At 33.5% G+C, this 15591-nt stretch overlaps 1 protein-coding gene across 2 annotated transcripts; it reads left to right on the top strand.

The window, feature by feature from the left end:
• The first annotated feature begins 3582 nt into the window (after window positions 1-3582).
• LOC100807194 (3-ketoacyl-CoA thiolase 2, peroxisomal) lies at window positions 3583-13792 on the top strand. 2 transcript variants are annotated; one of them, XM_003555664.5, is made up of 14 exons: window positions 3583-3806; window positions 4333-4409; window positions 4554-4638; window positions 4826-4952; window positions 5042-5140; window positions 5226-5293; window positions 5417-5524; window positions 5618-5695; window positions 5773-5905; window positions 5992-6088; window positions 7051-7174; window positions 7258-7366; window positions 13337-13420; window positions 13509-13792. In XM_003555664.5, the coding sequence occupies exons 1-14, from the start codon at window positions 3717-3719 to the stop codon at window positions 13613-13615; spliced, it is 1386 nt and encodes a 461-aa protein (XP_003555712.1). In that variant the 5' UTR covers window positions 3583-3716; the 3' UTR covers window positions 13616-13792. The 2 variants fall into 2 exon arrangements, with proteins under 2 accessions (XP_003555712.1, XP_014628224.1); XM_014772738.3 differs by lacking the exons at window positions 13337-13420; window positions 13509-13792 and adding an exon at window positions 9843-10241.
• Window positions 13793-15591: the final 1799 nt, after the last annotated feature.

The following is a 15591-nucleotide window of genomic DNA, read 5'->3' as shown; positions in this document are numbered from 1 at the left end:
ACTTTATTTGTTATTAATTTATTTTATGGCATGCAATATTTTAGATCAATGGTGGGCATCTTATGGATGTGGGGTACCACATTTGCAAAAGTTGACTATTCGTATTTTAAGCCAAACTTGTAGTGTTTCAAACTGTGAGCGGAATGTGAATGTATTTGAGCACATTCATTAAAAAAATATATAGGTTGGAGCATCATAAACTTAATGATTTAGCCTATGTCCGTTACAACTTGAGGTTGCAAAATAGGTATTATTATATTTTTATTCTTTTTTCATTGTTTATCTTTCTATATTACATATGGTTACATATTTGTACATGTGCTAAGGAAATAGAGACAACAAAGCTATGATCCTATTAATTTGGAAACACTTGATGGCCATGTTGATTGGGTAATGGAGGATTCACCACCATTCTTAACCAATGAGAAAGTGAATGCATTACCCAAAGACCTTGTAGATATGACTATCCAACCACTTTCAAATGATATTGATATATTTTAATCATATATTTGGTTTTAAATTTGTTTCATATTTGGTATCTAATTATCTATGTTATGAAGTTATATTAATTTGTAATGTTATTTTTAAATATTTTAAGACAAATATAAATTTTATATTTTTTTATTACAGATTGGATCATACTGATCAACTAATGACCCATTGATTTGACCATTGATCCATTATCATGATGGGGTAGAAAACTATATCTTCTTCCATCCTCACCACCATGCACAACACACCACCCTCTACCATCACCAAAACTACCAAGATATGTCACCAACCCACCTAAACATACAGGTCAACTAATGACCCACTGATTTGACCATTGATCCATTATCATGATGGGGTATAAAACTATGTCTTCTTCCATCCTCACCACCATGCACAACATACCACCCTCTACCATCACCAAAACCACCTAGATCTGCCACCAATCCACCTAAACAACACCCAAAATGTTAGATCTGACCTAAAACCGCCACCACCAAGTCCAAAAACATCAAAATCGTGAAACCACAACCACTATCTCACCATGATATATGCCAAACAACCTTCACCAGTGTGAAAGGACTAGATATGGCACTGAACTATGCTTCATCCTTGCTGTCATAGCCACTGAACCCTACTCCCCTACTCCACTAATAAAAGGACTAGTTAATGTCTATGATGGCGGAGGAGAAGGAGGTGTTGTAGATGAGAGCAGGTTAGGTCCAGATCTGGTTTGCTTGGGTGCGTGTTTTGTGTTATGGGTAGTAGATGACAACACTGACGAGGAGGAGCATGAGGCACCACGAAGGAAGAACAAGATGACGCGGTGAGAAGTGTGATGTCGCTAGGAGGAGAATACTATTTTTATATATAAAAAAAAATCTAGTATGAACAAGTCTATATTAGTCCCATAAAAACAAATGTCCTACTTGTCATAAATTTTTCTACCCTGGGAAACATTCACCCCTTTCCCATGCTAACCAAGATCCAGTATTCTAAAACCTATATTTCATCATTGACTTAGTAAAGGATCACAGTGAAATTAGTTGAATTTTTTTAAGGTAACTTATTAAATTATAAATATTTAAAAATTAATTGTTAAAGTAATTAAAAAATATAAAATATTTTAAAAAAATTATTTATGTAAATTTTAATTTACTTCATGAATAAAAATATATTTGGAATTTTTTAATTTATTTTAAACTCTTATGATTTTTTATTTATAAATAAATTATTTTCATTACATTTTTAGTTTCAATTATTAAACCTTTTCATATCATCAATTCTATTATTAATCTTATACTATATCTTAAAATATTATCTAATCAAGTTTAAAATAAAGTTAAAAAATACTTAAGTAGGAATTATATTTTTATTATCTTAATTAGCATTATAGTTAAAATAAATTATTTAATATAAAATTATTTAAAAAATAAAATAAATCTAATATTTATTACTATTATCAATATCAAAACGTATAATGTTGAAATAATAAATTAAATATTATAAATTATATAATGATTAAAATAAATAATGTAATACTAAAAATATGTAGGAGGAATGAGTGAAAAAAGTAAATAAATAATAAAATCATATTCTTTTTTTTAAAAATAATAAGAAAATTGAATAAATATATTGAAGATAAAAAAATATAAAAATGAAAAGATAAAAACTATTATTTTAAAAAATATTATAAATTCTTATATAAATAATAAAAATTATTAAAACAAATTATTTATCGAATAGTCAAATAAATTTTTCAATTAATAAAAAATTAAAAAATACTAAAATATCTTACCAAACATAGTAATAACTTATTAATTTATTTTTTAAAATTTATTATTTACTTTTTGACTTTACAAAATTCTTTTATTTTTATTTTTTTATCTCATTTATTTTAAGGTGATAGTAAATAATTATTATAAGTTCAATGTACCCAAAAAAAAAAACAAATATGTATCAACAAATTATTATAATTCCAGAGAATGTGATTTTTTTTCGATATAAGAATATGAAAATTTTTCTCATTCAAAATTGATCCGAAAGAAATGAGTGTTCCTCCGTAAAATTTGTTTTCTCTTTCCAAAACGTGAATTAAATGAGCCAAAACGACCATGCGCTGGAAGCGGCGAGTGGAAACTACACCCATCTTTGAGGACGCCAACAACACAATGGATCTCGTCGTTGGTCGCTATCGAGCCATACCATACTTACTATCTTCTTCCCACTTTTCTTTGGCTTCATTACCATTATTAGTTTATTTTTCGAAAATCTTAATATTAGCATGAAAAAATAATATGTATGCAATAATAATATATAAAAATTCTTACATTCTCATCCAATGACAATTTAATATGATACCCATAATAATCTCCTTACAAATCATATTTATCTTAATTTTTAATTAATTACATAAAAACTACTATAATAAATGTTAAGACCGCACTATCAAAATTCTTTATCATATTCCTCGTAACATAAATTATCAGCAAATGCTTAAATTGTCGAATAGAATATGTAATTATATTAAATATTGAGATGAATTTTGTTATCGTTTTATAATGATTTTATTTAATTTAAATGAAATTATACTTCTAGTGAAAAATATATCTAATTAATACCAGATATTTTTTAACACATTTTTAAAAGAGCTTGATATTTTCTATTGTAAAATTATTAGTAAAACTTACCATATAAGAAGCGTAATCCACAAATTTTTACTATTTACAAATTTTAGCCACTAATGATGGTTATGCCTTGTTATTGTGTAAGTTAGTCTCAACTAATAAAAAATTATTATTAATATATTTTTTAAAGTGATATAATTTTGAAGATAATTATTATAAAAATAAATAAATTTATGTTAATAGTGATTTATCATATATAGTCAATACATAATTTGTTTCCTGTAATAAAAAATTATTTTTTATTCAATAATAAAAAAAATATTTTAAAAAATATGTTTGTAAGTATTTTAACTATTTATCTATCTATTGTAAATAAATATTAATTTGTTCAATACAATAAATTTAAAACTTATTTTATATGGTCAAAACTCTTTTATATTAGCAATACAATACAATGAATTATCTTTTTTTTCTTTTGCTTCCTTCGACCGTCAAAAGCTCTATAAATGCATCCAAGTGAACAAATCCAATCTCTCTCTCAATCTCACCTTCTTTCTCTGCGATTTTTTCTTCAATTTCCAGATCACGAAACTAAAGAAGATGGAGAAAGCGATCAGCAGACAGAAGATTTTGCTTCATCATCTCAACCCTTCATCGTCTACCCACGTCAACGAATCATCCTCCCTCTATGTTTGTTTCATTTCCTTTCTCTGTTTTTTTCAACTTCTCTTCAGTATTATGGCGTTTTCATCGTGTTGTCCTTTTCTTCCAATTTCTCTTAACAGCGTGTTTAACCTTTGGGAAAACTACCCTTTTGCCAATTTTGCAAGAATAATATCCTTTCATTGATCATTAGCTCATAATTTCGTTAAAGTTTTGGTCTTGAACGTGTGTATGTTCATTCAATAGGTTGTTTCACTTGTTTGGCATGTGAGAGAAGTACCCTTTTGACACTTATATGAGAATTTGTTGTCTTGATTGATTGTTAGCTCAGAATTTTATTGAAGTTTTGATCTTGTATATATTTATGATTTTGATTTTATATGCCTAATTGGGTGTTTCGGAAAAAGTACACATGTGGCTCTTTTGTTACTCATAGTTTCCTTGACTGATTGTTAGGATTTAGCTGTACATATTTATCACAAAACAATGTGTATATGGATGTGTTCATGTGCTGTCAGTTGATTGTTTGTATGTTGAACTTTTTGATCACTAGGCTTCAGCATGTGTGGCGGGGGACAGCGCTGCTTATCAAAGGACATCGACATTCAGGGATGATGTTGTGATCGTGGCGTAAGTTCTTCTCTTACTCAAATGAAATATCTCAAGTTAAACCTGTGTTTTATTTAATAATAGAGTGTTCAGCTGTGAATTATGATGATTTGTGCTTGAGGGGTCTTTAATTTTTACCCAAATTATTTATTTGCACTTTTGCAGTGCTTATCGGACTGCTCATTGCAAAGGTAAACGTGGTGGTTTCAAAGATACTCTTCCTGATGATCTACTGGCTCCTGTTTTGAAGGTTTTATTCATTTCCTTCTGATTTTTAGTTCTTTTGCATTTTCAATTTTAAAGAGTTCTAACGAATAACTGATTTTCTTAAGCTGTGATGATCTATGTACATATACTTTGTTCTTTATATTTCATGTTCTGCTCTATTATTAATATTTTCATCTAAGACTTTAGATGAACCTGAGTTTTCATTGTAGGCTGTAATTGAGAGAACCAATGTGAACCCCAGCGAAGTTGGGGATATTGTCGTAGGGAGTGTATTGGCTCCTGGAGCTCAAAGAGCTAGTGAATGCCGAATGGCTGCATTTTATGCTGGTTTTCCTGGTATGTTTAGAATTTAGATAGATTGTGCTTCTGAACCTGATATATGATCTGGGTTTGTTATTTATACTTGTGATGTTATTTTCATCCAGAAACTGTGCCTGTTAGGACTGTTAATAGGCAATGTTCATCTGGGCTCCAGGCTGTTGCTGATGTAGCTGCTGCTATAAGGGCTGGGTTCTATGACATTGGTAATGGATGCCTCAAATTGCTTTTTTCTTCTTGTGATTGCTATGACTTTTAGTATCTTATGTTACCTTTAATTATTTTGTTTAGGTATTGGTGCCGGTTTGGAATCTATGACAACTAATCCAATGGGATGGGATGGATCAGTGAATCCTAAGGTATTTCTCCCTCTTTTCCCCATCTCCTCTGCTTTATCATAAAGTTTTTAATTTTGGTTTTAGGAAATAAAACCTCTAAAATTTCCACTTGGTTATATAATATTTTCTCTGGTGTTGTGACAGGTAAAAATGTTTGAACAAGCACAAAACTGCCTTCTTCCTATGGGAATTACCTCCGAAAATGTTGCACAGCGCTTTGGGGTTTCAAGGAAGGAACAAGACCAGGCCGCAGTAAGTTAGATATATGTTTTAAATTAATTCAACATTTTGTTCTATTTTATATGTTAACAACTCTTAACCGAATCTTCTTAATAATGTTGATAGGTTGAGTCTCACAGGCGAGCTGCCGCAGCTACTGCTTCTGGTAAATTTAAAGATGAAATTGTCCCAGTTACCACTAAGGTATTGGCCATTACAGGGTATATTGAATCTCTCCTTTGGTTCTTGGGTGCTGAATAGAGCTTTTTTCTTCCCAACAGATTGTGGACCCAAAAACTGGTGAGGAGAAATCTGTCACCATTTCTGTTGATGATGGAATTCGACCTGGCACAACAGTGTCTGATCTAGGAAGGCTCAAACCTGTGTTCAAGAAAGACGGAAGCACTACTGCTGGTATAAGATCATAAAAACCTTGTTCATTTCCTCTAATCCTTTCTAGTTGATGTACCAAGTTTAATCATATGATGCCTGTGCTTTAGGTAATTCTAGTCAGGTGAGTGATGGTGCTGCAGCTGTTCTGCTGATGAAAAGAAGTGTTGCGTTGCAAAAGGGGCTACCCATTCTTGGTGTATTCAGGTACTTCATTTGTAATATAGAGGCTTTAGTCCCTGGCAGTATTTATATGCTGATTCCAAATTGACATGCTGTGTGCTCTATGAAGAAATGAAGGACCAATAGATTTCCCTCCTCTTTAAACAAGATAAAGATTTAAAAAGATTGAAAAGGAAAACTATATCAGGACAAATAGTAAATCAGTGCCAACTTGTCAGAATAATGTACTTTTTCTTTGTTTTGGCCAAACAATATACGTTTATACTTCACCTGGTTTCGTGTGATATATCTAGTTCCTTCTTATGCTGGGTGCATTTATATGATTCTCAAGTCCTAATATGTTAACACCAACTTTCTTGCCAACTATACCAGCTACTTTTGACACTAGTATTCACCATAGAGTGCTTGATTCGTGAAGCATAATAGCGCATAGCTCAAAATAATTAAAATATAAGTGTTGACAAATCCCAGCTTTTGTCCACTTTGTTATAGGACCACATCCTTGGTCTCATATTCTTGTTCTGATTATGATGGTATGTGATTACTGTTAAAGTGCAGCAAAGACATTCGAAAGGTCTCCTTAAAAACCGGTTCATAAGGGGGTGGCCTACCCAGCTATATAAGCACTTATCATGTTCGTTAACTACCCGATGTGGGACTCTCAACAATTACATTTTTAGTTTTGAAAAATGAAAAAGAAGTTGCATGAGACTAGAATCCCTGAATGTGAGACTTAATCCCTTTAGTTACTCATGCAATATTATTTAGGAAGACAACAATTTATGGAACAAAGTCAACAAACTTGTCAAGCATTTCTTTCAGGAACTGGAATTTCATATTTTTATATTTATCCTTCTCTTAATGAATTGTAAGCTATCCTAAAATCATAAATCATGTTTTCATTGTACTTAAAAAGTGAAATTGATTAGGATAAAAATTCTGCTTTATTTTAATCTGAAGGAAATTATTTTTTGGCTGTCATGTAGGACTTTCGCAGCAGTTGGTGTTGATCCTGCCATAATGGGTGTTGGTCCTGCTGCTGCAATTCCTGTTGCTGTTAAGGCTGCAGGTCTAGAGCTTGATGATATTGATCTTTTTGAAATAAATGAGGTATTTGATCAATGTGTTTGTTATATTTTCCCTTTTCTCTGTCTGAATTTATATACTCACTTCAATAATTTGCTTGTGTTAAGGCATTTGCTTCCCAGTTCGTATATTGTCGTAACAATCTAGGGCTTGATCCAGAAAAGATCAATGTTAATGGAGGTGCAATGGCAATTGGACATCCTCTGGGTTCAACAGGTGTATACCACAACTTTCATTCTTACATTCTGAATGCAACAGTACCACTGCTGATTACAAAAGCATTCGGCTATTCTCATTTATATATAAAATAAAATTACTCATACTTGTTTCTGTTTCTTTTTGGAAGTTATCCATGCCTATGCAAGATAGATCTTGCCTGTAGCCGAAGTAGCTAATTACCATAAAGCAGAATTTACTGTAAAGGTTTACCATGATGTGATGAAACTCGTGCAAATTGAAAAATTTGGGATGAACTGAGTTGAAATAATGGTTGAAGGTATTGGGGCCAAATGGAAAAGTGGGTGAGGGACAAAATATATTTAGGCTTACAGAAATTCCCTTTCTTTTAGTTGATCAAGAAAAAGTTATAGTCAACATATGCTTAGGTAAGAAACTAAACTGGCTGATTGGAGTGGTTGAACAGGGAACCAGCCCACCAATACAAAATAGCCTCAAATCGAACTGGACTAGATTAGGATATATTATTTTTTGACACCAAAATGGGAAAATAAGGACTCAAGGCTGGATCCCTTGGATGTAAAGTGATTGATGTGCCACTAAACCAAATTAGTTTGTTTTTTTATTGAACAAAAAACCAAGTTAGTCTGTTGATTATTATGCTCATAGTATATGATATGTAGTTATATACAATTTTTCTTTATTTCAAAAATAACTAACGTAACTTGCCTTGAAACTTAAATCTATTATATAAAATACAATCATTCTTTAGTTTGACCATATATGCAACAATGATTAGGCTGTTATTTCAATTAGTTCCTTCACTGGTTGATTTTCTAATTTAAGAGCATTGGTTATGCATGAAAGCCCCACATATAACTCCAAATAATGAGCTTATTTCTGGAGTTGATTAGTGTTGGAAATTGGAATTACACACATTGTATGGGTAGTTGTTCCAACAAAGAATAGTTATTAATGTACCTAGTTAGTCACTATCTAGGAATTCACATGCATGTACATAGGTACTAGAACTTCATTAATATTCTTGTAAATTTAACATTGTATTTACTCCCTAAGTCTATATAAATATAGATCAGCTGAGCGAGTTAAGCACAACCTTTAGTCTCTTCAATATGGTATCTAGAGCCACCTTGTTTGTTCTTTAAAGGTTTCTGCATCTGGTCAGCAGCACCTAAAGTCTTGTCTTTGTCCCTTTGTCCAAACAGCAATCTCAATATCCAAAAGTTCCTTCCACTGACCTGCCCCCTATCCAAGGTTGCCTTAGTCACCCTCACCAAAAATTGCCAGCCTCTCCACTTCCTTCCTAGGTGATCACTTTTTCAATAAGACAACTCTTTGACAAGTGCTGAAATGGCTTCAGACTCTCAGAAAGCTGATGATCCTGCCTTCTCTATCTCTGGAACACCAACAATCACTTCAGAAAAATTGAATGGAAAAAATTATTTAGCATGGTCAGCCTCTGTTGAACTTTGCTTTCTTGGCCAAGGTTTATCATGAACATCTAGAGCAATCCTCAGAAAAGATTTCAGAAGACAAACACGAGCAGTGGAAGAAACTTGATTATCAGCTTTGTGCTCTCTTGTGGCAGTCTGTTGAGCCAACTAATATTGACAAATTTCAGAGCCTTCAAAACTTGTTATTCTTTATGGAAAAAGACACAATGTGTTTTTGCTAATGACATTCAACAATTGTATAATGCTGCTCAGAAATTGGCCACTCTTAAACAAATTGATCATGACATGGTTGCCTATGTTGGTACTACGTGGGATGCATCCAGATTTTGATCATATTCATGACCAAGTCCTTAACTAGCCAAGAAGTTCCTTCTCTAGAGAATTTAATTACCTAGCTCCTTCGAGTCCCCTCACCAAAAATAGGAAAAAATTCAGTTGACAATATTGAAACTTCTGCCATGGTATCTAATCAAGGGGGACGAGGTGGTCATGGAAATCAAGGAGGACAAGCTAAAAGAGGAGGTCACCCTCAATGTTCTTACTGTTAGAGAGTGGGCCACACACAAGACACTTGTTATCCTATTCACGGATTCCTCGAAAAATCGGTGAATATTTCAAAGTTTGAAACATCTGAGATAAAGTTTTTGAAGACTGACTATCAAGAGTATCTCCAGCTAAAAGCTGCCAAGGAATCTCAAACATCATCTGCTATAAGTGGTCATAACTCCACTGCCTGCATTTCTCAATCTGGTAATAATCAAAGTCCATGAATAATTGATTCAGATGCTTTTGATCACATTGCTGGTAATAGTTCTTTATTTTCACCCCTTTCTCCTCCTAAAATTCCTTATTTTATTACTTTAGCTGATGGTTCTAGAGTTGTAGCAACAGGAATCGGCCATGTATCTCCCACTTCTTCTTTGTCTTTAAACTCTGTTGTGTTCATACTTGGTTGTCCTTTCAATATAACATCTCTTAGTCAGCTTACTCGTTTTCGTAATTGTTCAGTAACATTTGATGCTAACTCCTTTGTCATACAGGAATGTGGTACGGGTTGGACGATTGGCGTAGGAATTGAATCTCATGGTCTTTACTACCTCAAGCCTAATCTTTCTTGGGTTTGTAGTGCTGTCACATCTCCAAAGCTCCTTCATGAACGTTTGGGACACCCACATTTATCTAAATTAAAAATAATGGTTCCGAGTCTTGAAAAAATAAAGGACCTATTTTGTGAGTCATGTCAACTAGGAAAACATGTCCGTTCTTCTTTTAGGCATGTTGAAAGTCGTGTTGATTCCCCTTTTTTGGTTATTCACTTTGATATATGGGGTCCTAATCGTGTTTCGTCTATGAGTTATAGATATTTTGTTACTTTCATTGATGAATTTTCTCAATGTACTAGGGTTTTCTTAATGAAAGAACGATCTGAAATTTTGTCCTTTCTCACTTCTGTTAATAAAATTAAAACTCAGTTTGGTAAGACAATTAAGATCCTTAGGAGTGATAATGCGAAAGAATACTTTTCTTCTGTTATTTCTCCTTTTTTGTCAGCGCAGGGCATTCTCCATCAGTTCTCTTGTCCTCATACTCCTCAACAGAATGACATTGCCGAAAGGAAGAATAGACATCTTGTTGAGACTGCTCGGACATTATTACTTCATGCCAATGAACCTATCCACATTGGGGTGATGCAGTTTTGTCAGCCTGTTTTTTGATAAATCGGATGCCTTCTTCCTCTATTAAAAAAAATATCACATTCCATTTTGTTTCCTAAAGAACCGTTGTTTCATGTTGATCCACGTATTTTTGGATGCACTGTTTTGTTCATAAATTGTCTCGAGGTCTTAATAAGCTTGCTGCTCAAGCCATCAAATGTGTTTTCCTTGGATATTCCAGATTACAGAAAGGTTGCCGATGTTACTCTCCTGTTCACAATCATTATTATGTCTTTGCAGATGTAACATTTTTTTGAAGAAAAACTATACTTTGCTCCCTCCATGGTTGAGGCCAATACTCTTCAAGAAATTTTTCCTATTTCCTATCTTGGTCCATCACCTTCTTTGCAGGAATCAGAGTCAACTGTAGATTCTACCATAGATATTCCTGACATCCTTCACTTGAGCAGACTCAAAGATCACCCATTGAATATTGATGTCATCCTCGAATTCCTGACGCAGAACTTGAAGGTAATGAAAGACCAGTTGAATCATGTCTTACTCCGGCAGACAACCTGACCATGGACCTACCCGAAGAGAATCTTGACTTGCCCATTGCTCTTAGGAAAGATACTCTGTCTACACGTAATCCTTATTCTATTTATAACTTCTTAAGTTATCATTGTCTCTCTTCTTCGTACCATTCTTTTGTTTTCTCTTTATCTTCTGTTTCTCTTTCTAAAAATCTTTGTGAAGCACTTGATCATCCAGGATGGTGACAAGACATGATTGATGAAATGCAAGCTTTGGAGCTTAATGATACTTGGGAGTTAGTTCCTCTTCCCCCAGGCAAGAAACCTGTTGGTTGTTGATGGGTATATGTTATAAAAGTTGGGGCCAATGGACAGATTGATCGCCTCAAAGCTCGATTGGTAGCCGAAGGTTATACTCAGATTTATGGCCTAGATTATGGAGATACTTTCTTCCCTGTGGCTAAAATTACTTCTGTTCGACTCTTTCTTGCCATAGTTGTCATCCGTCATTGGCTACTATATCAGTTGGATATTAAAAATGCATTCCTACATGGGGAATTAGAAGAAGAGATTTATATGGAGCAATCACTGGGATTTGTTGCTCAGGAGGAGTCTAGCTTGGTTTGCTCAGGAGGAGTCTGTTTTTGGAAAATTCAGCTCAGTTGTTTAGGCTTTTGGGATGAAATGAAGTGAAGCGGACCATTTAGTTTTTTATTATCGTACTCATCAAGTAGATGTGTTTACTTGATGGTCTATGTAGATGATATAGTCATCACAGGAAATGACCAAGGAAAAATTGCTCAACTGAAGGGACACTTATTTAGTCATTTTCAGACTAAGGATTTGGGAAAATTTGAATATTTTCTTGGAATTGAAGTTGCTCAGTCAAAAGATGGGATTATCATCTCACAAAGGAAGTATGCATTAGACATACTGGTATGTCAGATTGTAGACCAATTGATAGTCTCATGGATCCAAATAAAAAATTGCTACCTAATCAGGGGAAGCCTTATTCTGATTCTGAAAGATATCGGATATTGGTTGGAAAGCTTATCTACCTCACTATTACAAGGCCAAATATTTCCTTTGTAGTTGGAGTGGTGAGTCAATTCATGCAATCTCCTCATAATGATCATCGGGATGCAGTAATTCGAATTTTGAGATACATTAAAAGGACCCCATGACAAGGACTACTCTATGAAGACAAAGGAAACACTCAAATAGTTGGATTTTGCGATGCAAATTGGGCAGTATCACCCATTGATAGGGGTTCCACTTTAGGATATTGCGTGTCTATTGGAGAAAATCTTGTCTTATGGAAGAGTAATAAGTAAAATGTTGTTGCAAGGTCTAGTGCAGAGGCTGAATATAAAGCTATGACTGTAGCCACATGTGAGCTCATTTGGATTAAACAACTTCTTCAAGAATTGAAGTTTGGAAGTACTCAACAAATGAAGCTATGTTGTGATAATCAGGCAGCCCTACATATAGCTTCCAATCCAGTATTTCATGAGAGAACTAAACATATTGAGATTGATTGTCATTTTGTCCGGGAGAAAGTCTTTTCTAAGGAGGTTATTATTGAATTCGTTAGTTCTAATGATCAACTAGCAAACATCTTTACAAAATCTCTAAGGGGACCAAGAATTCAAAATATTTGTTCAAAGCTTGGAGCATTTGAGTTATATGCTTCAACTTGAGGGGAAGCGTTGGAATTTCACATATTGTATGAGTAGTTATTTCACACATTGTATGGGTAGTTGTTCCAACAAAGAATAATTATTAATGTACCTAGTTAGTCACATATTCATGTATCTAAAAATTCACATGCATGTACATAGGTACTAGAACTTCATTAATATTCTTGTAAATTTCACATTGTATTTACTCTCTATGTCTATATAAATATAGATCAGCTGAGTGGGTTAAGCACTCAAGCATTTCACAACCTCTAGTCTCTTCAATAATTAGAAACCGGATGGAAGCTTCATCCTATCCCAAGTGAAATCGAATGCTTCATTCCTATCCCAAGTCCAAAATTAGTGTACAGATACCGTAAGATATATCCTATAGAAATATAAGAACATAATGAATAAAGTAATTGAATCATCAGATTACCTACTCTTAATTGGGCATTGGGAATGTATCTAGTACCCAATAAAAACAGGTATTCAATATATAAATGTGAATCACAACCATTTAGGAGTTCTATGCATCATACACCACATCCCTCTCATGACTAGAACTCTACCTGGAACACAATTATTGTCACCGGTACTTGTCTAATACCAATAATACAGAACATTCTTATTGTCTTAGCATGTTTTTCTATTTTTTTTTTGGTAGGTGCTCGATGTGTTGCAACGCTGTTGCATGAAATGAAGAAACGTGGCAGGGACTGTCGATTTGGAGTTATATCTATGTGCATAGGTACACTCACTTTCTCATTATATATTCGTGTGCTTGTGCGCACTTCAACACCATGGAAAAAATTATGGCTGTTGTCAATTGTGAGCAGGTACTGGAATGGGGGCAGCTGCTGTTTTTGAGAGTGGTGATTGTGCTGATGAGCTATGCAATGCCCGGAAAGTGGATGATCTTCTTTTATCCAAGGATGCTCGCTAGAATTAGTTACTTCACACTCTCTATATTTGGTCATCAAATAAGAAATCTCAAGAGCTTTGTTCCATGGTAGTGATAATGTCAACCACTGCTCAAGTAATCCTTTCTATTCATATTAGACTTGTATTAAATTGTGATATATTTTGGGTAATTATAAACATACACTTAATTTTTTTTCCATATCTTTTTCACTCCATTTCTCCCTTTGTGACCACATCAGTTATCTTTTTCTTTCTCTTCCCTACACCTATCCACTCAAAATTATTCAACTTTCATAAAAAAATACAACTACTAAAGTCATTTTAAAATAATTTATAAATGATATAAATTATAATTTAAATAACTATTATATTCTTGTCCCAACATAGAAAGCCCGTGCTAGTGATGCATAAGTTTAGAGGACCATTTAGATATCTACTGTTTCGGCAAAGTGATTTTTTTTAAAATCTTCCTCAACTCTGAATTCTTTTCTCTTTATGCGTCAACAGAAGTGCAAAAAAACTCGAGTTTGAATTCTTAATTGTGAATGCTAGCCTAACTAATTGTAAAATGAGCACGGTTTGTCACATATCATAGTTGTCATCTCAATCATCAATCAAATACATTTGACCAAATTTAAGCAAATCAGAAACTGAAACAAAAAGTAAAAAAATAACAAAAATGATGGAGCGAGGAGGATGAGAAAGCAGAACCTCGACAACTCCCACCCGATTCAACAATAACACTCTTTCTCCTTCGATGTTACCCTAACAATATTTGTCCCACACCTTTTCCACCTCATGAAAGAGCATTGCCTCAAATTTGCGACCTCTATATTGTTGATCAAATCGCCAACATCCAAATCGTCACTAGTCCGAGACCCTTTGGAAGGTCACCATCAAGGAAGTCTATTTCAATGATTTTCAAGCGTGTGTTGGGGTTGATTTCACTTGCAACTATTTTGAGCTACTGGAAGGCTCTATTCACAAGAACAAGGTTGAGTCCTTTCAATTCTATTTGGGGAGCAAAAGGCTTTTTTGATGTCGTCGATTGCTCTGATGACTAGAGTTTAGGAACCGTAGTATCGTATGAGGTCCTTCTCAGATCTGAAATAGCTTCGGTAAGGGAGATGAGAAGGTTCAGTGCCATAATCAAAATCTTTTTATTCTTTTCTCTTCTATCCTTCCCCTTCCTTGTTTCAAGCCCTTTGCATTTGGTCAAGGAAAGGTGGCCAAGAAGAAATGTGTTGAAGAATAAGGGTTGCAAAAGACAAAGTAGAGAGGATTTAGATTTGAAGAATTTTTGTTTTTTTAATCTTCATTTTCGTGTCACTTAACGTGCCAACTAAAAACAAATAATTGTGGTAACTAACAAATTTAACTATAAGGACCAATTTGAGTGACAAATCAATTTCAGGGGCTTTTTTTTCATTTCTTTTAATTTAAGTACTAAAATGAGAGTTATTATTTCACGGACTAAATTGGTCCTTCACTCATACATTTTTTCATGGCACTTGGTAGTGATTTTTTCTTTGCAATATAGGTTTTCATGAGTAAGATTGAATTGAATTTGAAACTCATGATTCAACTCAATCAAAATTGTATGTATTAGGTTGGATTGGATTTATGTATTTTTTCCTATGTGAAGCCTCAACCCAAATCAATCCTCTGATCACAAATGAATTGGTTTATGATGGGTTAATTATGTCCAAAAATTTCCACTTCTAATATTGAAGTTAAAATAATAAATCACAAAAAATACCTTGAAATTGATTACTTTGATGCTAAGGTTATATTCTCATTATTTACAAAATTACCAATGTTTATCTTTTTAATTTAAAAATATACACACACATATTATAACATTGCTTTTAATAACATGTCACATGAACATTCAAAGGATTGAGTTGACGGGTTTAAAAATTAGAATCCATCATCCAAAACATGAACGAATTGAATTAGATTTGATTTAAACACTAAAAAAATTCACCAAAGTGATTG

The sequence above is a fragment of the Glycine max genome, chromosome 20 (assembly GCF_000004515.6).
Source record: "Glycine max cultivar Williams 82 chromosome 20, Glycine_max_v4.0, whole genome shotgun sequence".
In the NCBI taxonomy this organism is placed as follows: domain Eukaryota; kingdom Viridiplantae; phylum Streptophyta; class Magnoliopsida; order Fabales; family Fabaceae; genus Glycine; species Glycine max.
Note: the sequence above shows the minus strand (reverse complement) of the source record. Positions and strands in the feature narration are given on the sequence as shown.

Excerpts from the sequence above, each read along its gene's own strand:
- LOC100807194 (XM_003555664.5), top strand. The coding sequence starts at position 3,717 with ATGGAGAAAGCGATCAGCAGACAGAAGATTTTGCTTCATCATCTCAAC. Across the intron at positions 4,410-4,553 it reads GATGATGTTGTGATCGTGGC|TGCTTATCGGACTGCTCATT; the intron begins GTAAGTTCTTCT and ends GCACTTTTGCAG. Across the intron at positions 4,639-4,825 it reads TACTGGCTCCTGTTTTGAAG|GCTGTAATTGAGAGAACCAA; the intron begins GTTTTATTCATT and ends TTTTCATTGTAG.